The sequence below is a fragment of the Onychomys torridus genome, chromosome 6, assembly GCF_903995425.1.
Source record: "Onychomys torridus chromosome 6, mOncTor1.1, whole genome shotgun sequence".
Classification (NCBI taxonomy): domain Eukaryota; kingdom Metazoa; phylum Chordata; class Mammalia; order Rodentia; family Cricetidae; genus Onychomys; species Onychomys torridus.
The window spans coordinates 63,696,401-63,721,729 of NC_050448.1; the positions used below are offsets into that span (position 1 = coordinate 63,696,401).

General features: G+C 37.3%; 1 protein-coding gene across 5 annotated transcripts in view; it reads left to right on the forward strand.

Moving 5' to 3' along the window:
* The window catches only part of Lrba (LPS responsive beige-like anchor protein), a 578,506-nt gene that overhangs the window by 493,477 nt on the left and 59,700 nt on the right, over window positions 1-25,329 (forward strand). For all 5 annotated transcript variants that reach the window (XM_036190835.1, XM_036190833.1, XM_036190836.1 and 2 more), the window contains one exon: window positions 9,758-9,925. In XM_036190835.1, coding sequence (XP_036046728.1) covers window positions 9,758-9,925 — 168 coding nt within the window. The remainder of the gene's footprint in view (window positions 1-9,757; window positions 9,926-25,329) is intronic.

A 25,329-nucleotide genomic window follows, 5' to 3' on the forward strand; every position in this document is an offset into this window, starting at 1 on the left:
CTGTCATGTCTGAAGGTCTAGCTGTTCTCTACAGTGCTGAGAACTGCAGTGACCTCGAAACCATATTGAAAATCATTTAGTCTTTTAGGTACTTGATGCTTTATAAGGTTTACCTTGTGACTATGGATTACTTGAAATGTGGGTCATTTAGATTAATGTATTATATATATATATATTTATATATATATATATATATATATATAAAATGAGTATAAAACATCACAGATTCTAAGATTTAATATAAAATGATACTTTTATACTGGTTTTGATTAAGCAAAATTCTACTAGAAAAACAAGTATTATGCATTTGGTTTCCATACATTTCTATTAGACAACACTGATATAATGTTTGGGTGGCCATTTTGTTACCCAGAATTCTTACTGGCTTAGAAACTGGTATGGTGTGACATGGCTATGGTCATGGGTCTTGGAGGCACAAGAAGATTGTGAATTTCAGACCAGCCTGGACTTCACAGTGAGACTCTCACTGTGCCAACAACAATGACGATGATCATGATGATGATTGAGGGGGCAGGGCTTGGACTCCTATTGAGTATGGGAATAGTATATAAACTTCTGCTTTCATTTTCAACCTTACGTCCAAAATAAAGTCTTAAGACCTCAAGTCTGTAAAAAACAATACAGGGGTGTAAATGTAGCTTCATAGTAAAGTGGTAGTGTTTTCCAGGTCCTCAGCATTGAAACAAGTCTAAAACATTAATATTGAATTCAAAATTCAACTAGTCTACCATAGAGATTGCTTTTGCTACAGTATAATGGAGTGCAAACCTGAAAGCCGGGTGTCTCAAGACCCTGTCTCCCTTCTCATTCAGTTGTAAATAATAACTTCCATTTTATAGCTATCTGAACCCTGTCCTTTCCTCTTCAATCCTACCACCTGCCTGCTTCCCTGTGTGTCTCCCTCCCTTCCCATCTCCTTGTTTCCATGTACTGGGGATTGAACCCCGGGTATCCAGCTTATTAGTCAGTCACACTGCCACCTCCTTAGCCTCACCTCCTGTGTTACTGGGGTTTTTTTAATGCGTAGGTGTGTGAGTCTGAATGTATATATGTGCACCTTATGTGTGCACGAGTCTGTAGAGGTCAAGAGATGGCATCAGATCCCTTGGAATTAGAGTTACAGGTGTGATGAGCCCAGGTGCTCTGTAAGAAGAGTCATCTCTTAGTCCCCTGTGCTGCTGACTTGAAGATGGTTCTCAGTTCCTCCCATGTGGAACGTCATTCACTCAGAGCTCACTCATCTCCCCTTTTCCTTCCAGAGGACACCTCAGCTCAGAGCCCAGCACAGAACAGGACCACTAGCAGCACACAGTATGCATTTGCTGAATGGATGGATGAGAGAGATGCGGGTATTAATCAAGGGTTGCAGAATGAAAGCCTTTCAATCCTACAGAAGATCTGGCCAAACTTAATGCATTAAAAATACGAGAGAGAGAGAGAGAGAGAGAGAGAGAGAGAGAGAGAGAGAGAGAGAGTTAGTTTTATTCTTTATTGGCTTTTCTTGGAGAAATGGTTGAAAACTTCTATTCTGCCAGCATTTTGATTTGCCACTCTAAGTTTATGACAGCCAGTGGAGGGACTCATTAGTGCCATGCAGACAGCTCCTTGTTTTTGTCCGGCATCCCTATAGGATTAAACTGCATCTGGCAAGAAATAGGGATTCTGGTCAAACCATCTTCAAAGGCAAGAGACTGCTAATTTTTATCAGATCTGTGCAGATGAGCAAATGTAGGGATTTTTTTAAATTCTATTTCCCTTCCCTTTGTAACTTACTATAAGAGAAGACTTCCAGCAGTACGTACACGAATAGTCTTTGGTTGTGGTTAAAGAAGAAAGATACTCATTTTTCTGAACCTAACTAACATTTTACCCAGTGAGCCTTCTCACCAGCCTCCTGTGCATACTTCACATATTTCAGTGTCTACAAGGAATAGCACATTGGGCTTAGCATTTGGAAGCTTTTGTATATCTGTGTGGAAAGGTTTAGCTAATATTACAGTCTATGGAAATCTTAAACCTATCATTTAAATGTAGGCTACTGTCCCATCTAAGTGCAAGTGGTCCTGCCTTCCATGCAGGCTCAGATCTTTCTCCTTCTGCCCCTTAAATCTTTTAGAAATGATAAAAGTCCCATAACTCAGTTTACCTGTTTTTTAGATATGTGGTTCTGCACTTAACTGACAAAATGGCTACATTCCAGGTACTTGTCATGAAATGTTATCTAGAATCTACCATTCAAAGCCTCCCTAAGAAAAATAACATTTATTTAGGATTGCCTGAAGAGTATGAAACCTCTCCATTTGTCTATACTTTAAATCTACTGGAGGATTAAGTAAGTTCCTCTGTGAGTCACATACCTGGATTCCATCATAATTGCCAAGGGAGGAATTTCTTATCTCAGAAATTGAAATAATGTATTTTCAAGCCATCTGGTTTGTTTTTAAATTATGGTCATTTTTGACTCTTGTAATTGTTCAAGTTTCTCTATGTTGCCTGCTAGAAAGCTTAGCACCAACTACAGGGCTCATCTGAGACAATTCTGAAATGTCACAACATGGTTTTATGAGCATCTCTATCTTGTCCTTATTTTTGTAAGACCTATTATCTCCTGTTAAATTTCTCTGGCCACATATGCATTGTTTTAAGTTCTCTGAGTTGTTTTCTAAGCAACAGCACACAGAATATACATAATAGAGTGTATAGGCTGGTACAGTTGCCCCTTGTCTATTCTTACTTAACTAGATATAAATAAGAAAAATCTCTATATTATTATGTGTGTCACTACAACTACTTTAACATCTGTCTGTTCTAAATTTCTAGATGTAAGAGTAAGGAATGACCTAAGGTTGAAATGTTAATTAAATGTTTTAATGTTCTGTAGTTCTCAAGAAAATAGTTGGATAAAATGCCAGCATACAGAAGTATTTTAAACATTCAGAAAAAAATCATCTCTCTGAAAAGGAGGTAATTGTACAAGTTTGCCTAATCCTTTTGATCTTGGCACACAGCAATACAGACTTCAGTTGAGATTAAAACTATGAATTTCAAAGGAAGCATGGCCTTCAGTGTGTAAAATATATAACAGCTGGTTGACTAGTCCATTTAAAACTACACAATAACAATTGTAGCAGAATGTTCTCCTGCCGAAAGATGCATGGGTGCTTGATGGTTATATCAAGACATGATACTGACTCACACTTTTCTTTAGTAATGATAAAAATGTGGAAATGAACTCAAATCTCTCCTCCGCCCAGCAGTTCAAGGGCAGTGTAAGTGCACAGCTCCCCGACTGATTTCTCTATCTACTCTGCCTGCAGAACTTTGGCTGTAACTAAATTTCATTTTTTTAAATGTCAAGTATAATTTTTATTCTTCATATCCTACAGCTTTTTCCTTTTCATCTTTGGCCCTCCTTCTCCCCATTTTGTCCTCTGAAATGTCACATCGTCACATGTATTTTCAAGCTCCCAAAGTTAGACTTTTCTGTGTAAATAGTATTAAACTTGCTTAACATTTTTTGTACATTTGTAATAAGGTAAACATCCAGATTCTGAAGCAGTTTGATATGCTTGTAATCAATTTTGGAGAAATTAAGCTAATATTAGTTGATTGTAGTTGACAAAATATTATAGTTTTAACTATGTTTCACCTATAAAAATAATTGTTAAAAAGGTAAAATTAATGCATTAAAAAGAGATTGACAGGTGTTTGTCATTTTTAGCAAATCACATTTGGAAAACATACTTGTATTCTGAATTTATATCTGTCCAGTATGAAAAATAGTTGATTTTTTTCTATGACTTTTATTGTTTTAAAACATTAATATACTGTAGCTGCAAATTTTTCTTTTCTTTTCTTTAGATTTGTTTCAAAGAATTAAACTCCTAAATTTACTAAAGTTAGCCAGATTTTCCACAGATTTGCAGCCAGCACTTGAGGGGTTAACATATCTATCTTGTTAGAGCGACAGGAAATCTGGCAACTATTGCAGGAACTGGACCTGCTGGTGCACACAAACAATTTGTCAGTCTTCTTAAAGGGAACAGCCCTCTGCGAAGGGGCTGCCTTTGCTTTGTTTGCACAGGCTAAACTTTTCCTTTTTGGACTTTAAATCTTAGACATGAAATGTGATCCACATATTCAATCAAAATCATTTAATTCAAAGCATATTTTGATTGGAACAAAGTTGACATGGAAAGAAACTTTAGAATAAAAAAGTTGAAAGGACTTTATATCATATATTTAGCAGGAAAATTTGAAACAGTTCTAATTAGGCTGAAAAAAACAGCTTTCTTCAATGTAAATTACAAAGGTCGTATATCAATGTTAAGGAAACATTACCACTAGTGTTTGAAATCCAGCACATGCAAACATAACAGGCCAGTTCGTTCATTCGTGTGTGTGTGTGTGTGTGTGTGTGTGTGTGTGTGTGTGTGTGTGTGTATGTGTGTGTGTGTAGAGGAAGAAGGCTTTTTACATCTATTTCAAAAGAAAAAATAATTATAAATCAAAGTTTATAATTTGATGTATTACCTTCTTTCAAACATATCACTACATAGACTCACTTCCATTGAAATTCTTATCTACAAGTTTAATGAAAATTTAAGAAATTACTTTTTTATTCTTTCATTAAAATGTGGTCATATGCATCTTATAATTAAGCGTATACCAAGCTAGGATTAATAAGTGGTTTTTATCTTTTTATTTGAAATTTATAGGTGTAATATTTTGTATGGTAGAGCTGAATCAGGCTTTCTAGACACCTGGGAGTGGAAGTAGTGGTATCGATGTGTAGAAATGCAAATCCAGGCTTCATAGGCCTTTTTCTTTATTATGTCTATTGTTGATGACATCCTGGTTCTGGGAATCAAATTTACTAATATATTCATTTCTATTTGTAGATGATATTTGATCATTTTATTTGATGTTCATAAAAATTACTATTGTATGATAGCACTGAGTAGGACTATCATATTGATATTAACACGAATTAGAGATTTACAAGCATGGAAACCATAAGTAACTATCAACCACAGCTCCTTTGTCATTAACAAATATCTATGATATCTTTTGTTAATTAAAATTGATTTTCTTTCATTTTACCTAATTTTCATGTTAATAAAACTTGAGTTTTATAGGGAATTGCTATAGTATTTCTAAAGCCTTTATTAATAGAATTAGTGTTAAATATCATTAAAATTATTTTCAAATAGCTTAATATCTTGGAAAAAGTGAACTATTTCTATATGTTAGCAAATTATTTGACTTTACTTTACAAAATGAGAATAATTTTATTTAACATTTTATATCATAAATAATTTATTTCCTTAATGAGTTGGTTTCAGAGAAACATTATGTTCTTTCTGTAAGATTTATTATTGAACGCATATTCATATTTACTATAATTGTTTCTGACACAATCATTTATGAACAATTTATTGTTATCTTTATGATATATTAAAATTTTAATTTATTGCTATTTTGTAAAAGAACCAAGCAAGTGAAAGTTGCTAATAAGTGTTTATATTTGGTGTATATATCTATGTCCCGTACTTTTTGCATCTCACAAGTGTTTTTGTCTCTGCCTAATATCTCTCATTGAGATAACAGATATCAGCCCCCAGTTTGTCAAGACTAATATGAATCCTGGATTGGAGTAACAATTTGTGAGAGTTTCATGTGGTAGTCTTTTTGTTTTTTTTCCTTTCTTTTTTTTGGAGATGAGGATCGAACATGGAGCCTTGCGCTTGCCAGGCAAGTGCTCTACCACTGAGCTAAGTCCCCAACCCTGTGGTAGTCTTTTCATAGTCTTATGTGATCCTTAACAATTGGACACTAGTCAATGCTTTATTTTATAACGCAAGATGAGTTGAATATTACTATGTCATGTTAGACATTTTTGTGGATTTTCTTTTTCACAAATTTTATTCAGAGCACACATTGGATGTAAATGATGTATCCAGCCTGCTAGGGGAGTGCTCACGATTATTGGTTAGGTTAAGAGCAGCGTGGAAAAAATGTTACTATCCCCTAGCTGCAAACCTTATTTAGCTCCAGCCTTAATGAATACTGTCCTAAAGGCTTTGAAAACCCTCAAATGCTTAGCATTCTACTGACATGGTATGGGGGTGGGGGTGTAGGGTGTGTGTGTGTGTGTGTGTGTGTGTGTGTGTGTACAAATGTGCTCACACTCAAATGTAGGTCCACAAAATTTTTATAGGGTAGTTTTTAAAGCTGTATATGAAAGAGATCTTGAAGAATTTTTAGTAGATATTTACTCCTTTATGCTTTTGAATCTTAAAGCAAATTATAAGATATAAATGCAAAGTAGTCCTCTTTGAGTTATTCTCTTTGCCCTTAATGCCTCCTCCTTGTCCTCCTCCATCTTTCAAGTGTGTGTTCTGTGCACTTGTTTATCAGTGCACACTCTGGGTCAGGCAACTGTCATTTAATGCTGTCAAAAGGAGGTTGAAGTCTGAGCTGACTTTGTACTGGAAGGATTCCAAAACTTCTTAGAAATCCTCTCAGATCTGTCTCAGTTCTTTCAGATCCCCTTTTAAAGCTTTGCTGTGGTGCCTTAAAAAAAAAAACCTAATATAATGTTTAGGGTTTTTTATACGTGTATTTATTAATGTGTTTATCACTTCCTTGAATGAAGTCTGCCAGTAATTCTGTGAAGTCCTTTAGGACTGACCTATGGCGGTAGGAAGGGAGGCAGAACCTCGCCATGTGATGGCTCTGCCTTGTGTCTGCAGCATCAGAGGAGCATACAGAGTTGTCTCTTCAGTGTTGTGTGTTTATAGTTCTGAAGCATTTAAATCAAACCAACTTCACCATTTCAAATGTGCATAAAGAAGTAATCAACCGTTAGGAAACTTGCAGCTCTTTGTTTGATGACACATAAAACAAAATTGCCCTAGTTTGTAAAGCTTTAATATTGAGAAAATTCACTTGTACATCATCATTTCTGAGCCTTCTAGAATTTTATAGTCTCAAATCACAATGCCATGGACACTCAGGAGACTCCTGGCTGTTTTATCTTATTAAACAATTTTGAAATCATTAATTTTTAATTAGCTTGGATGCAGGTTTTTTTATTGTTTCAATACTGGGTATATATGAACTAAACGTTTTTTATTTAAACTACTGGCAAGAGTATTATTTACATAAATAAGTATGTTCTTTCTCAGAATACATGCTGTGAGCCTGCTTTGTGTGCTGATGCTCACTCATAGACTTGCTGGTCTTCCACATTAATCCTACAGCGGGGCTTTTCATCAGCTTATTACCTCCCAGATTTGAACAACCAAAAAGGATGCACTCCTGAAGATATGTGGAAGTCCTCCCTGATTGAAAGTTCTAATTAAGTGAATTGGAGAAAATTAACTGAAATTAGCTGTCAGAAAGTCACATTTAAATGAGTGATGGGCTAGTCTAGCAGTAAACATTTAAATGATATAAATTGCCATTTAAGTGTATGGTTTAATGTTTGTCATGCATTAATGTGACACGAGACTGCAGTGACAATCAAGCAGCTCGCTCTAATTTGAACATATTTAGGGCTTTTGTGTGGAGTGCACCACACACAAATTAAGACAATTGCTGTCTTTGTGTGCCACTTTAGACATGTGCCCTCCTGTCCTTCCCAGGGCCAAAGTGAATGCAACTGTACTGCTCACTTAAATGTTTAGACTCTTTTTAAATTGATGTCATTAAAATAGGGGTCTATTTGATTATCAAAACCCTCATATTATGTTCAGTATAATGTGAAGTAGTGTTATGCTTCCTTACCATCTCCATGAAAGTGGCAAATATGGTGAATTTGATAATAGGTGTCTAAAACAGTAGCTTTCACAGGGGAAGCTAGCTGGATATTTTTAGGCCTGTTTCATTTCATGTATACATTAGAATGTGAGAATTGCCTAGTTAGTGCATAGAGATTTATTTAGAGAATAATGTTTTATATTTGATAGTATTGCAAACCCAAGTTGAATATTTTTAAAGAAAACATTGTATTTAGCTATAAACATCTTTCCTATTCACAGTACTAGTTTTAATAAGACATTTTTACACATGTGCACCTATGAACTAATGTGTCTATCATTTGTGTCGATATGGTTTATACTTCATGGGTGTTTGTTCGTCCTTTTGGGGCTAAGGATTAGTGATGGAGCATGCACAGGAACCTGGGTTCAGTCTCTGACACCAAAGAGAAAAAAGATGTAGCATCCAACTGCACCTTAAAACTTACAGATCTCTTATTAGGATACTAATAGTACACTGCCAGAAAAGTACATCACAATCATACAGTTTCAATGCTAAAGCTAATTTCATTGAGATTTGTTACCAGATATAATTTGAAATATTTTTAGTTATGCTTCAGAGTTAACTTTGACAGCTCTATTAACTTGGAATAGCATTATTTGTTGGAAAACCTAAACCACTTAGTATTGAACTTTGATGTTGGAATCAGTTTGAATCGTATTACACAGTATAAAGAGGAATAGCTTCCTAAAATACCTCTGGCCTTGGCACTCCTAACTTTACTCAGTTCGGTGCACATTTAGTGGCACCAACTGTATGTGACACACAGTACCAGTAAATGGGATGTAATGATGAATAGCAAGGGGATCTTGTGCCCAGCATTCCAAGTGAATATCTGATCATGTTCATTTGTTATTTATTGAGCACAATTAATAGCATGAAGTGTTTGGTTTGGTACTGATACATAGAATGAAAATTCAGCTGTTATAAGTGCCCACAAAATCTAATTTGTTATTATAAACACAATCAAAATAACTAAATAATTTGGTTGCATTTGCAGGAGACAACATGTTTTAATTTGAGAAAAATGTGAATATCCCAAGTGAATAGAAAATGTTTAATGTTTTTGCATTTGCTTTCCCAAAGTTGCCCTTTACTCTATCTATGACCTCCTTTCTTTGAAGCATGAATTGAGTGCCTGTCAAGCCTGATTTATGAGTATGACCAAGATAAGCCCAGCCCCAGTCCTTATAGTGCTTGCAATGTAGTGGGAGAATGCCGAAGTGATTACTACAGCTCAGCATGATGCGGGCAGGACCAGATTCAGTAGAAAACAGGATGTCAGGATTTTTGCTGTTGTTGTGTGTTTTTTACAGTACTGGGAATTAAAGACCAGGTCTCACAAGGACAAAGCACAGTCTGCACTGAACTACATCTGAGCCACAGTGTTCCTTTGCTCTGTCTGTCATTCTCTTCCCCCTTCTTTTCACTTCCCTGCCCTTCCCACAGGATCCCTCACCCAATCTGGAGCTTGCAGACTCAGCTAGCTAGGCTGGCTTGAGAGCATGCTCCTGGAATGCTCCTGTCTCTGCCCCTAGCTCTGGTGTTACAGATGTGTGTAGTCACTACACGTGGCTTTTAATATAGGTACTAGGGATTGTGCTCAGGTAATCGCTCAGCTGACTGGGCCATTCCCCTTGCATTGCTTTGGTTTTGTTTGCTTTTAAGACTAGGTCTCATTGTGTTACTCAGACTGGCCTAAAACTTATGATCACCCTGCCTCAGGTTTTCAGGTAGGATTACAGATGCATGCTGCCATAGCTGGATTTTCCTTTTTGTTTTTAGTTTTGTGGTTTTTTGTTGTTGTTGTTATTGTTGAAGTAAGTTTAGTGTTATGCTTTACTGTTGTTCTAAATCTCTATGTTTTTAAATAAGGTTCAGGCATAGTGATATGGTCTATATTGTTTTTCAGGCCCTAGAGAGTGAATTTGTTTCCTGTCAGCTTCACCAATGGATTGATCTTATTTTTGGCTATAAACAACAAGGGCCAGAGGCAGTGCGAGCCCTCAACGTGTTCTATTACCTAACCTATGAAGGAGCAGTCAGCCTGAACTCAATAACAGACCCTGTGTTGAGAGAGGTAAGTCCTCCTGCTCAGAAGGAAACTCATTATCACGGGTCTGCCAGCTTCATAATATTGATCTCATTTCCTATCTTCCAAGTAACTGATGGAGAAACTGAAACAAAGTGGGTAGACTGAGGCAGGACAAGCTGTCAGTTAATCACCTAGTGGGAACTTGAGTCTGGAGCTTTTTTTCCCCCAAATTAGTATGACTTAGTATAAAATGAGAGCTTTTATAGTTTGAACTTGTTAAGGGATACTCGGTCAGATTTTTAATTTTTAGGGATTTAGAAGCTACTCACATAGTTTGAAATATTGGGAAAATGGTCATTTGTTCACTATACAATTGTAAGCATAAGTCAAAATGCAATAAAACATGTTTCAAAATAGTTCATGAGTGCATTATACATCCATGTAGAAGTTAATAGTGGGTTAAAGTCTGTAACTTTGCCGTCATTTTTCAGTTATTCAGCATTAAACGTAATGAGGCTTGCTTTATCCTTGTCAAGTATTTTCTGGAAAAAAAAAAAAACACTAAGACAGGATCTTGCAAATACAGTGTTCACCCAAATTCCTAATAAAATTTTGTTGTTTTTTTTTTACTGTTTCTAATCTAGTTATATACCCCAAATGTATTAGCCTTCTGTGAAAAATCATATAATTGCACAGATACAACCTTAAACATAGATATGATTTAAAAACAAATGGATACTTAAAGCAAGACATAGAGCAGACGTCTATTTTGAAGGATACATTACTTCCAATGTGTAAGGTGTCTTGTTTTCACTAGGAATTAGTACATTTCTCTGTAATTCTATTACCTAGCTATGATGAACATCCATAAATACATATTGAAAGAAATTAGCATATTATCGCTTGACTTATATGCTAGATAAATGTTAGTATGTAAACAAAAGCACTGCATATTAGGTTTCTTTTGTCCTAAATTGTACATATTGTGAGTTTCTGTTTTTCACATTTTCAAAACTGGAGACAGACAACTGGGTTAGTTAACTCTTAATGCTGTCAGTCTCCCAGTTTAGTGAACTTGGCACTGGAGACTGAGCTCAGGGCACACGCTTTGCCTCTGAGCTACACCTCCAACTGTGCGTGAATATTCCTACAGCGCACCTCATTTGGAGTAACTGTTGACTTTATGGTTCAGATCGTCACGGGACTCTAGATGACACTGAAGTCAAAGCGGCATGTAAATAATACTACTGAACAGTGCACAGTTTAATCCTTAGCTGAGAACCGCAGACGTCAGGCAGGCTGGTGTGCTCACAGGTCAGGGCTGCTGACTCCGAGCCTGGATCCCATATAGTGGGAAACAGAACCAACCCTCATAAGTTTTCCTCTGACCTCCACATACCATTCATGTGCTCACACATATGCATGCACACATGCATGCATGCTTATACACACACTCACACACACATAAACAGTATTTGCCATGTGCTTCTTGACTCTATTATGTGCTAGTGATTCTGTAACATTCAGCCTATTTTTCCTTTTTCATATTCTCTTATAATAATCAATTCCCTATATAACAGCTTACATCTGAATTTATGCTCCAGAATTGGCTTTTAGAGCCTTCTGTTTTACTTAACATACCATGTTTTTTACATTGCTGTGTATAACCTCCATAGTTTGAATTTTGAAATTCATGGAATTACTCTAAACATGTGAAGTGAGATGCTCATTTTAAAAATCATATTTTTGTGTCTGAGATGATGTCACTATCTCTGCCTATCGTGTCATTAAACCTTATGCTTTAATATATGTCACAAAAATGGCTCTTAGCCTGTGTCTGTCATAGCTGGCCATTTCCTCTTTATCTTTCTCAGTGTGATTGGCTCTCTGTTTTCATTTTTAATTGAAATCCTCCCCCAACACACACCAATAATTTCCAAAGAAGATTACTATATTTCATATATATTTGCTATATTTTTTATTTACACAATTCTAGAAGAGTATTAATATAACTTCTCATAATAATGGAAATACTTATCTCATTACAATATCATGGCCTAGCTCACATGTCCTCTTATATGGCTAGTGTGTCTGGGGAACTAAATGTTTACATAGGAACATGTGACTAGCTGTGTCATATTGACAGCAACATCTAGGAATGCCCTCTGTATCTTTGGTAGTAACCATGTTATGTAGGGGGACTTTTCTTTCTTGGCCTCCAGTTCCCAAATAACTGGCATGGAGACTTAAAATTGCTTGTAAATGCCTGGTCAATAGCTCAGGCTTGTTACTAGCCAACTCTTACATTTAAATTAATCCATATTTCTTATCTATTCTTTGCCATATGACTTGGTAACCTTCCTCAGTATGGCACGTCCATCTTGCTTTTCTCTCTGTGTCTGCTCAAGACTCTCCTTACTCTACCCTTCCTTTTCCCATCTATCTTAGTTTGGCCCTCCCTCCTAACTTTATCCTATTCAGCTATTAGCCAGTCAGCTTCTTTATTAAACTAGTCACAGCAACATATATTCACACAATGTAAAGGAATATTCCACAATATTCTGACCGATTTCAGGATTGAAGATTAGAGAATGAGATAATTGACATGTTAGGTTGGATATTTTAATCTGGGCCTATGCCATTCAGACATTGGATAGATAATTGGAATACAGTTATGAACTAAATTATGTAGTTTTACTGTAACAAAGTAAGTACATTATAATATCAAATGAAGGGTTTTATTGTGGTCAAATAATTGTATGTAAAACTTACCATTGTTGCCATATTTAAATGTGCATTTCAGTGGTGTGAAGAATGTTCACATAGAACTGTGAGTGTAGCTCAACGGCAGAGCATGTGACTACCATGTACAAGGTCCTGGGCTCAATCTCCAGTGCAGAAAAAATAGAAAAATAATATTATTGTGCAAACTATTCCCACTGTCCAGGTACAGAAAATTTTTATATCCCATACTGAAACTATATTTGCATTAAACAAATAATAACCATCCTCTTCTTGGACCCTTATGACCATGACACTGCATTTCTTTTATTATGGATACCTTATATGAGTAAGAACCATAATATGTGTCCCTTTGTGTCTGGCTTATTTTATTTAGCATAGTATCTTTAGGTTTCATCCATCTTGTATCTTGAATAAGAATTTCCTTCCCTCTTAGGGCTGAATAATATCTCATTGTATATGCACACCATATTTTGTTTATCCATCACTCATCTGTTGGTATTTTAGCTGTTCTTAACATTTGGCTATTGTGAGAACTAGGAGCTTTGATGTACAAGTATCCATCCATGTCACTGCTTTTATTTCTTTAGGGTATATTCTTGGCTATATGGTAGTTTCATGTTTAATTTTTTGAAGAACCACCATACCAAATAAAATTTAAATGCTTATTTTTTCATAACTGTTATTTTCTAAATACAATTTTTAAAAGGTTAGAATTCGTTTACTTCATTTTTCATAATCCAGGTAATTATCAAAAATTCCTTAATTGTATAGCTTTTCACTTACTTCCCATGGTTATTTTTATATTACACACATGTTACACATGTGTTAGATTTTTACACTCATTAAGTAAACATGGCTTGTGATTTCCTAAGACTGGTAGCTGCATGATATTCCTGAAATAGGAATATATCTTTTTGTTACTAAGCATTATAAACATACACATTTAATTTTAAAAAACTTTCTCCTCAGGTCTGAGGGAGAATTTTTAACAGCCTTTTTTAGATATAATTTACATATAATACAGTTTATTTGTTGGCAGTATATAATAGAGTTTAGTATATTCATAACATATAAGCATCACCATCGTCTACTTTAAGAACAGTTTTTGCCACTACAAAAGAAATCTTTGTACAAATGTTGGGGATCTCCAGCTCCCTGGAACTGCCCTCTCCAGACCTTGCCCTCAAAAAGCCTGCCAAGAGTCAGTGTCTCCCCCAGGGCTGCTCTAGACCTGCCTACAGGATATTTAAGACCTGGTCACCAGACCTGAGGTGTGCTCTCCCTCATGCCTTCTCAAGAGTCACCTGGGAGTTGCTTTGCTCTGTTTATTAAACCTAGCCTTATTAATTTGGCTCAATTTGTTTATGACGTCGGTGGCAGAGGATACCCAATAACCAGGGATCCAATACTTACCACCCATTTGCTATCCATCAAAGGAGACTTCTTATATGAGTAGATGTTTGACCATGTTTCATTAGAAGGATTCGAGAGGAGAAAAGAATGACTCTGAGAAAGGGAAAGGAACTAACTCCAGAGCACAGAGATAAGTACTGAAGGGAGGGAGCAATGTGGCCTCCACTGAGGTTGGAGCATACTAGTATTGTGCTAGGACATGTCTATTCAGCATGTATGTGCAAGGTGGGATGGCTTCAAGATTCACCTCATGTGCATTTATAGGGAGGGTAGGATGGACTTTTAGGGCTTGTTGGCATAGTGATGGGTGTTTACTTCCTTTCCATGTTTTCCTGTATTTTAAATGGCAGGAGAATAAATGCAGAAAAAGGATTAGCAAAACAGGTGTGTGTGTGTGTGTGTGTGTGTGTGTGTGTGTGTGTGTGTGTGTGTGTGTGTGTTTTGATGAAATGTATGAAAAGGATTACAGGTGGAGCTGGTAAAGGGATGTTGAGATGGTGAAATGTAGGTCTAGGCTAACTGATAAAGGCAAGAAAGGGCTGGAGAACTGGGAAATTCTGTCATTCATTTCTTAAACAAATAGTCATTCTGTTGCAAATACTGAAGATAGCTGAGTAAGGGAAAGTCCCACTCACATGAATCTCAGATTCTAATTGGACTTCCAGAAACGAACTCAACAATACAGACTATAATTTCAGTTATATGTGCTGTGAAGAGAACAGGGATGGCTGAAGATAGGGTGACAGGGAAGGATTTTAGAGAGGAGACTTACACGCTGCCTGCGTTCATAAACTCTGTTTCCAGCAAAACAGAAACTCAGGGAGCAGCTCCCACTCCATAGCCACATCTGTGCTATGTGCTGCACGCAGGCTGTTCCACTGATTATTCTTCCTCTCCTTAGGGTTACCATTTTTATCACTTAGAGATCTTTTTATAGAGAGATTATTTTTATGATCACTTACTAGACTGCACACACACACACACACACTCACACACACACACACTATTCACTTTGGAATGGCAACTTCCTACAGAACTGAGCTTTGACAAGCAGCAGGCAGACACAGGCTAACCCATGCCAGGTTAGCATCCAAGTCAGGTCTTGATAAGGACGCTGCCAGTTATACAGCTCCTATAATTTATGGACTCACAGGCCACACCCATCTTCTGAATTTTTAATAGAGGGCTTTCCCTCCCTAATGTTAATGTGTTTGCATACTCAGTTGACTTACCCTGAAGCATTATCTCTCTCAGGTCTCTGTGAAAGTAGGATGTATATGTATCTCTCCGAAAGCACAAAATCCATTTTTATACCAGATCACTCCTTTCAGCAACTGTTTTTGTACTTCCTTTGTTTGCTGCTATCCACTCAGTGTGGTTTTGAGCCTTTTCCTGTGCACATGGTCACACGGAGGCAAGGAGTCCGTACACAAAGTCTGCCTGCTGCTTGCCAAACCTCAGTTCTTCTGTAGGAAGTTGCCATTCCAAAGTGAATTGTGGAATTGTGTGTGTGTGTGTGTGTGTGTAGTATAGTAAGTGATCATAAAAATAATCTCTCTATAAAAAGAGCTCTAAAGGATAAAAATGGTAACCCTAAGGAGAGGAAGAATAATCAGTGGAACAGCCTGCATGCAGCACGTTAAATTTTTATGTTGTTTTTAATTTTTAGAAAACAGCTGCGTTATCAATATAGAAGTCTCCATTTACAGACATCACACACCAGAAAGGAGTGTTTTCTGTCAGATATGCTATCTGTGAGTTCTTCTCTTGAGCTGATTATTCGAGCACCTTCCACGCCGTGCACTCCTCTGTTGTTACTGTTTGTTCTTTGTCCCAGTTTTAACCTACTCTATTTTCACAGTCCTATATATATTCCTGCACAGAAAAGAGGCAAATAGGTCAAAGCAGGTCATGTTATTGTTATTAATTTTGCTAAATTTGGTTTGATTCAGTAAATTCTCTTCCTTCTAACATAGTCTTATCAAGGTTTCCAAAGGAGAGAATTCAGGACCTGTAAATGTGAGCAAAAGTGAATATTGTTACTTCATAAAATGTAATTGTTTTTAAGATATTTATTCTATAACATTATTTTTGAAAATTTTAATATACATCTTTTTTTCTATTTCTTTGCAGTATTTATCATTGTATTTGTAGGCATGGTTTTCCTATTAAGCCTTTATTCCATACCTTTACTTACCCAGAATTCACCTACTAATTCACATATGGAGAGCTCATTATCTAGGCCTTAGTGCCTTAAGAGACAGTTAGTTCATTGATGGCATTTAGCATGTGAGATATAAACTTTTTAAAACCCTGAAGGACCACTGAGATGGCTCAGTGGGTAAAAGTGCTTGCCACCAAACCTGATGACCTGACTTCATCTGCAGAACATACATAATCAAACGGTTTTGTTGTTTTTGTTTTGTAAGAACTATTTCTGTTCAGGGATAAGGCTATAGCTCAGCGGTGCTGTACTTGCCTGGCATGTCTGAGGCCCTGGCTTCTATCACCAGCACCACACATAAAAGCTCAGAGCATTTCTGCTATTGGCCCTAAACTAAAGAAGCCTCCAGCAATTCTTCCTCAGTGTCCATGCTCTCCTTCTGTTCTCCTTCTCTTCTCAAGCTGTTGTTCTCAACTTTGGTATTGTGTCCAGATGCCTTCGTGCTCTGTTCCCCTCCTGTTCTGTCTCAAACAAGATTCGATATAACTAAATGTGATGAACAAGAAAACATGAACTGTAGAAGTCAAAACTACATGTCTAATGAAGGAATTCAAGTTCAGTGGAAACATACACAGCTTCCAGAAATGGACACCGTACACTTGGAAGATGGGATGCAAGTGATGATTTAAATCACAAGCAAAGGGTGATATCAGTTTTTGTTTTATTTCATTATTTAACCAACTGAACAGGATTTTTAAATATAATTAAAGCAATTTATTTCCTCATATCTCCCATGGTGTTTGGCAGGGGAAAAGAATAATTTTCTACTTTTAGGGAAATTTAGATGTATTACCGGTAATTATCATCCTTGTTGTGATTATGTAAAAGTGAGACTGCTTTGGGACTGATCTTTATGAAGTCTAAATCCTAGGTCCATTACTCTGTGGGGAAGGAGGATTACAGTATGTGTGCGTATGTATGTGTATGTGCTTGTGTGCATACAAATTTACACAAAGAGACTTAGAAGTACATGTTTAAAAACAATAAATTTTAACTATTAAACATTGCAGAAAAAATCCAGCAGTGCAAATATGGACTCTTCTGCCCCAGATCTGGGCTCTGTTAACTAGTGTTATCCTCATGCCGCCTGGAGTTGCCCTATTGGAGATGATGTATTTGACCACAAATCTTCTCTTTTTTCCTTTTCAAATAGCCCTTCCCAATCAGTTCAATGTCAGTGACCAGGATTGGACAGTAGCTTTGATAAGAAGGAATGAGACAGATCTAGGTAGATTCTGGCCCTGTGTGTGGAAGCCGTAGAATTATCTGCTTTCTCACCCTGCAGATTGCTGGGTGCACTCGCTCCATTTCTCATGGTAATGCTCTTTTCTCCTTTACTTTTCAAGCAAAGACAGTGTCACTTTCTATGTGTTCAGAAATTAAAATTGATTTTCTTTTGAAGATAAATCCCAGCTTCATCTACTGTGATACAGGGGAGGAGAGAGAGCCAAGATATTACTCAGCTTAAAGGGTGATCTGCAATAGGTCTCGGAGCACGGACGTCAAGCCTGAGCACTCCCTGAGTTGTGTTTCATGTCAGTGGTCATATGGCCTCTCACAGACTTACCCTTCCAGGGGCTGTTGTAACAACTCATAATCACTCTGAGAAGCTCTGTTTTCCTAAAGAAGCAGCAGCCGTGTTTAAGTTTACATGACCCCAGTTTCATGACAGCAGTGGCAAATCAGATATCTTATCCAAGGAAAAGCATTTTTGGCTTAGAATTCCATCACTCTCATGGTGGGAGTCAGCCTCAGCTCAGCTCAGCACTGCTACAGAACACTGGCCGTGAATCTTTCAGAAAGCATAAACACAATTGGTATTTATAGCGTTGTTAACATTTGTTGAATAAGTTGTGGGAGTGGTCTGTAAGCCCATCTTAAGCAGGTGGGGCAGGAGTCTTTGTTGTGACTGCAGTGAGATTTAAGGCTAGGACAACAGGATTACGGTGGTTGAGCAATATTGTAAATTAGGAGTATTGGATGCCCTATGTTACAGCTTTGTGCATCCACAGCTCACAGTGCTACAGAAACAGTCCTGAAACAGCACTAGCCAGAAGTGTGTTGCACAGATGGTGTTTTTGACACAGTGCAGGGCAGGAACTGTACAATGAAAAGCCAAATAAACGGCCAGGATTAGTCAAATTTTAATTGAAAATCTACATTAAAAAACATTGAAATTTTGCCAGACTTCCTTGTACATCAAAACCACAATAATGACAAAGTTTCCCTCAATCAACTAAATGAGCTTCAAAGTTGTCATTACTGCTCAGTTTTGTGTGTACTCAGGCTCGTCACTTAACTTGAGTAAATAAGTAGTTGAATTATATAGTAGATGATATAAAGCAAAGGATGCATGTTTTCATGTTTAGTTTTGATCTTTAATCCTTGTCAGTGTTTCAGGAACCCTGAGATTCTCTCTGTCCTTCTTCCTCTTGAGTGAACCCATTTCCTTCAGGCCATCTGCACTTTACACTGTTACTCAATTTTATTCACTAAATTTCTTACTAAATGGAAACGTTTTAGAAAGATTAAAAAAGAAAAGGATGGCATAGATTGGAAAAAATCTACATAAAATTACTTGACAGAATGGTATATGTTCTATAATATTTTTATTTAATTTCTAGTAAGATGAAAAGGTTTACTTAGAATACAAAGAAGCCCATAAAATTCCCAGTGTAGGGGAAACACCTGACTCAAGGACATGTCTTTATAATGTCCAGTAGACTGTATTCTGCATCCTTCTTGCTCTGCCTCCACTAGGATTGTAGGTGCTGTGGGCATCTTTCTCCTGCTCTGTCTCTGCTAGGATTGTAGGTGCTGAGGGCGTCTTTCAGGTTTTCAGTCAGGCAGTCCACAGTCAAATTCCTCAGTGACTCTCACTCTGGTGTTTGACACAATGGATGCTCACAGAAATTTTGAGGGAAATAGACTGGCACTTTCCTACCAAATGTACAGCTGACTCAGTCCCTGCATCTCTACTTGACACCGTGGAAGTATAGTTGTTGGGGTCTGCGGAATAACACACCCTCTGAATGCAGTTGTTAAGAACTTGCTGTATGCTCACTGTGCTTACTGTTGGCCTCCGTCACTTCTTTGAAGACATTCCACTTATTTTCCAAAGCAGGCGCCTTTATCTCCTGGCTTCCAGTAGCCAGAGATGGAGGTGTTTAGAAAGAGCACATCAGCGTTCTAGTCAGAGATACTGTTTGAAATTATCCATGAGCGCAGTGCCGCTGAGCGTTACTGAGTGACATTTGTTTTTCTTGGTTGTATCTGCCCTGACTAGCTGGTTTCTTTCAGATTGGCAGCTGGGATTATGCTATAGTAGATGGACAGCTACAAGAACTGGAGACTACTAAGTCTGGGGCTGGGCCTGGGCTGAGTGTGCTTGGAATGTATGGGCTCAGTTCTGAAGCATTAGTAGGAAAATCTGTATCTTTCCACAAATGTGTTTCTTCTTGTTCTGCACTTGTGTCTCCCTCCATAGCACCATTTGACAGAACTGCTGGTAAAAATACTTCTTTCTCTCCTTAACTGTACCTCCATCCAATCTTCTCATTGTGTTCTCATTTTTAACTAAGTTTCATTTTATTATCCTGCAGCTGTTTTGGACTTTATAGCATTATGACATGTGTATATATGCCTCCAGCTACCGGATACATTTGCAGTGTTGTTTGGATGTTTATGTTAAAAAAATGTCATGCTTCTTAAATACTTATATTTAATTAATCTTAAATAATACTAAAATCTTATGAAAAGTATGGCCTCCTTGTCATCAAATAGAAATAAGTTTTTGACTGACCTATCAACTGAGATTCCTGGGTTATTAAAATATATTTCTGACTGTTTCATTAGTGGATAAATTAAGTTTCATAAAAGTATCTCAAATAGTGGCAGACCTTTCTTTAGATTTCTAAGACTTTTTTAGACTTCTTTGTTACTTTAAAAATAAGTGGGTTGGGGATTTAGCTCAGTGGCAGAGTGCTTGCCCAGCAAATGCAAGGCCCTGGGTTCAATCCTCAGCTCAAAAAAAAAAAAAAAATCAGTAAAAAAAGGGGTTGGGGATTTAGCTCAGTGGTAGAGCGCTTGCCTAGCAAACACAATGTCCTAGGTTCGGTCCTCAACTCTGGCAAAAAAAAAAAAAAAAAAAAAAAAAATCTGTCCTTGTATACAATATCAAATATAAGAGTAAAGAAAGTTTATATTTTCTTTTACCAATCTTTTCATCCTTCATCTCCTGAAGGAAGGGCTACTGCTCGTTTGGTACGTATGGTTCCAAATTGAACATTTAGATGTTCCTCATATGCATTTGTATACTCACATGTAGCACATATAACAATGTGTGTAACAATATATTTTTATTTACATAAGGTCATACTTTAGGTATACTAAATGTGCCTAGAATTTTTTTTATCAGTATATTCTAGATTGGTTTCCCCATAGGGTACATTCAGCTCAACTCACGTTGTTTGTTTGTTTGTTTGTTTTGAGACAGGGTCTCACTGTGTTACCAGGCTGCTGGAACTCACAGAGATCCTCTTGCCTCTGCCTCCTAAGTGCTGGGATAAAAGACATGCACCCTACTCCCAGAAACTCACTTATTTTAATAGTTGAATAGTGTTCCATTATCATCATTAATTTAGGTTATTTTTTAAAACTTTTTATTGTTTTAAGAGTGTTATAGCAAACACTTTTATATTTAAATGTGTTTGCCTCCATGTGATCTTTTTCTTATGAATATTCACAGATGTGGAATCAGTAGTCCTATCTATTTATAAACATAAAAATCCAACTCCTGAATTTTTAGATATTTTTCTCTATGTCCAGTTTGCTGTCTTTTAATTCTTAAACGAGATAGAATCACCGTACGGGACTTTACTTATCTCTCTACTGTCTCCCTCTTTTGTGTGTGTACTTACACATCAACTATTCTTTATCCTATTGTAGCCTCATGTAAAGGAGGTACATCCCCCTGAAAGGCTGTTCTCGTTTGTAGGGATTCTACTCGATGGTGTTTCAGTTCTGTTTGCTATTAGCTGTGTATTTCTGGGTCACTTAGAATTTAATTTGAGCTAGGCTTTAGCTACTATTTTAAAATTTTTATTGTCCTGTTTTTCAGTTCTGGGGCTCAAACTCAGGTCTTCACATGCTAGGCAAGCACCCTTATACTGAGCTGCAACTCAGCCTTTCTGTTTTTAGTTCTGTGAACTTTAGCACTGACCACTAAAAAGTAACTGTGTTTCTTTCCTTAGGCTGAGCAGTGGAGGCAGGGGTTGGTCAGGTTTGTAAATGGTTTTAACTGACACCCTGCCTGTTTGACTTTTAACCAGCTAGAAATATTATCCAAATAAGGCCCGTGTATTATGTAGACAGTTTCCTCCTTGGGGATTTCCAGCTCACTTTTGTCAGATCCTTCGTGTGGACCCTTTCTTTGGCCGTAGCAATTGATGCTGTTGAGACGTTTGTCCTTATAGAATGGATGCAACTATATAATGACTCCATTGTCACTTGGTTCATATTCATGTGATACCAAAGCAAATTTTCCAACAGTGGCTCTGGAGGGTACTGAGGCATCAGCTAGCCAGTCAGACAGGCAGAACGACAACCTCTTCCCTGGTTTGAGTTCAGACATGGGGAGGGAAAGAGGGAATTCCCTTAAGTAGTGGGATGCCATGGACCACTCCTAACAACTTTCCAGGGCCTAGCTTTGGTGAAGTCAGAAAATGTAAACATACTGACGAAGGCAGTTTGTAAACAAATGATTTAGTTTCTGTTGCCCTTTTCTAATTTTATAGTGCTTTTAGATGCAAAAATATAGGACATAAAACGCAATATCAGAGTTGTGTGCTTTAAAAAGGGGCACACATATTAACTGCAGCCATATGTTCATGTTATTTCTATCCTAGCCCCCACCTCAAAGTAAAACTCTGCATTTATTGTTGGTTACTGCATTGTGCTGAGTTAACTTGTTCTCTTAGTTAAATTAAAAAGCTTAGTTCAGAGACTGAGATAGTCTTAAGCAAAACCCAAATGCATTGTTACTAAGTTAAAACATACCCAATCTTTCTTGTCTCTGACTATATAGCTATGTATATGGCTGCTTTATATATAGCTATAAAATCACTCAAGTATGTGGTAGTTGGCACAAACACAATATGAATGAGCAGCTTGTTAAACATGGCTTCAACACATGTCCACTTGGAGATCCATTAATAAGGTCTCCAGGTAATATTTGAGATGCTATTTATAAAATTTAAATATGTGACTTTGCTGGAATATCTTGAGGTATTTCGTGATCTTTTTATTATTCTATATTTCAATATCTGAAATGCTTCTGGGTGGGCTCAGATTTTATTACAGAAAGTAGTAACAAACTATTTACAGAAATAATTGGGAATTGATGAACAAGAATATTGTATAATAACCCAAACTTTTAGCAGAAATGTTTAACTGAATGTTTTGCTCAATACCAAGCTGCTGTGCACTGGTCATAGTGAATCTTTTAGCTGTGTCTCTGCTGAATTAATGCGATGTCTATGGCTATTCACTCGGTAAATATTTACTGCACACCTAATTATATACAAGCCCCAGAAACGCAGAAATACTTGGCAGTCTGTATCCTTAAGTAGACTTATGGTATAAGCATTAAGACAGAAAAATAAATTAAAAACCATTCAATAATTAGTACATTAGATAAACAGAGTAGTTGCATTGCCCCAAGAACAGTCAGGCAGGGGCACAGATGGTCTAGATGAGGTAAAAAAAAAAAAAAAAAGGTCTCACAAAGCCAGAGCGACCTGAGCCAGCCTTACACAATAAAGAGGGAAGAAATAAAGATAGATAGATAGATAGATAGATAGATAGATAGATAGATGATAGATAGATAGATAGATAGATGATAGATAGATAAGCGAGAGCAGAGATGTTGTAAGGATTTAAAGGTAAATGACACCGGTCACATTAGAGGATGTGGGAGGATGCTGGCAGGATCCCAAACACTGTTTGACTATTTCTCCTAGTGGTGGGAAGTTTTTATTAACCCAACCAGGCACTGTGTTTCTATTTTAAGTCCTTTATATACTTGCTGCAATAGCATCACACGCTTGTGGATGGCTTACTACACCTACTACCGTTCTAAGTGCTTAGAATATCTCACTCCTTTATCGAGCGTCTCAGTGAAGTGCCCAGAACTGTTATTATAGGATTCTGATGCGGAAATTAAAACACCAAAGGTTGAAAACTCCCTACATCACTCAGCTAATACATGAATGCTGAGATTTGAGCCCATCTGATTACACACTCTGAGTATCTGGCCCTGGACTCTGCCATTACTTAGTGATCAGGAATGTGGATAGGAGAATTTTAGTTAGGCAGTCATGTCATCAAATTGCCACTTTAAAACTAAACAGCTTGAAAGTTGAGATGCGTTCAGCCTCTCAGAAAATCATGAGGGCTTCCAGCTAGTGCTCAGAATTTTGGACATTGTAGTGTGTTTTCACTTTCTGTAAGCCTTAAATTAAAGGTAAAATTTTAAATTTCTAATAGACAAGTATACTGTCTTATTTTTCAGTGAGTCTACCTGGCTCATTACCTAGACTAACTCTGTTTGAGATAATCTCAGGCCAAAGATGTTATTTTCAATGAAGCTGGTTAACAGCTAAATTGAGATTCATTACCCCATATCAAAATAAGAATTTTATGTAACAAATTTTGAGAAAAGATCCTTGAAAGTAAAGCTCTGAATTTGAAGATGAGTTCATTAATAAAAGGTTAGGCACTTGATATTGTTAAGCTATCCTGTTACCACCTCACATTACTGAACTTCATACAGGTCTAAATATCTGTATATGTCTATGATTTCCAACCTCAGTTACAACCCCCACATTCCCTACATCCAAAGGCTGCATGGGACGTGAGAGAGAACTGTAAACAGACTTACCCAAGGGGCCTTTTCAGATCACACATAATATTCCTCCATGAATTCTCACTGTACCTTAACAGTCACTGCCGTAGTGAGCCCTGGAGTATTGTCATGTCCCTCAAGGGATTTGGGACTGGAATTACTGCCTGGGTGACTTGTTTCAGCACTGCCCACAGAGACCTATTTGGTCTCCATGGTAGCAGACATGCATCTTCACTTAACGCTCCCCATCTTCTACCACGCTCCCATGTTGCCCTCATCAAGAATAATCCTCAGGTCTGGAGAGATTAGAAGACCAGGGTTCAGTTCTCACAACTGCTTATAACCCCAGCTGACCTCTGAGAGAGAGAGAATGTGTGTACAACATGTACACGAACACACGTGCACACACACAGAGCATACACTTACACAAATGTATACACATAAAAAAATAAATATTTTGGGGTTGGGGATTTAGCTCAGTGGTAGAGCGCTTCAAACGCAAGGCCCTGGCTTCAGTCCTCAGCTCTGGAAAATAAATAAATAAAAAATAGCAAATAAATAAATGGAAATTTTGCTGGCTTTGGTAGTGCTCACCTTTAATCTCAGCACTTGTGAAGCAGAGGCAGGCAGATCTCTGTGAGTTCAAGGCCAGCCTGGTCTACAAAGCGAGTTCTAGGACAGCCAAGGATGTTACACAGAGAAACCCTGTCTCAATAGATAGATAGATAGATAGATAGATAGATAGATAGATAGATAGATAGATAAATCTTTTAAAAGAAAAGAATTTTCTCCATTTCTCAAATCTGGTTTTGTTTGCACAGAACCCTAGACAAGTCATCTACTACCTGAGCTAGCTTGTTGTACCTAGCACTCAACAGATCCTTTTGTTCAATAAGCACTGTGCATGAGGCATTGTTCTCTCACTGTGCATCACAGAAACACATGATACTCTGGCTCCTCCAGTGTACTGAAGATGCAGAGGATCCACTCTGTGAAAGATAATGTTTCTGGTAAGGCCAGATCAGGTACATGCTCTGGTCAGCAGTATGAGCAAGCAGTAAGAAAGACTTCCCTGTCTAGCTTTATGCCTCCATCTGTTAAGCATTGGGAACCTCAAATGACATTGGTCACAGAAATATCACACAAGGAGGAGTTTAGAAGGGA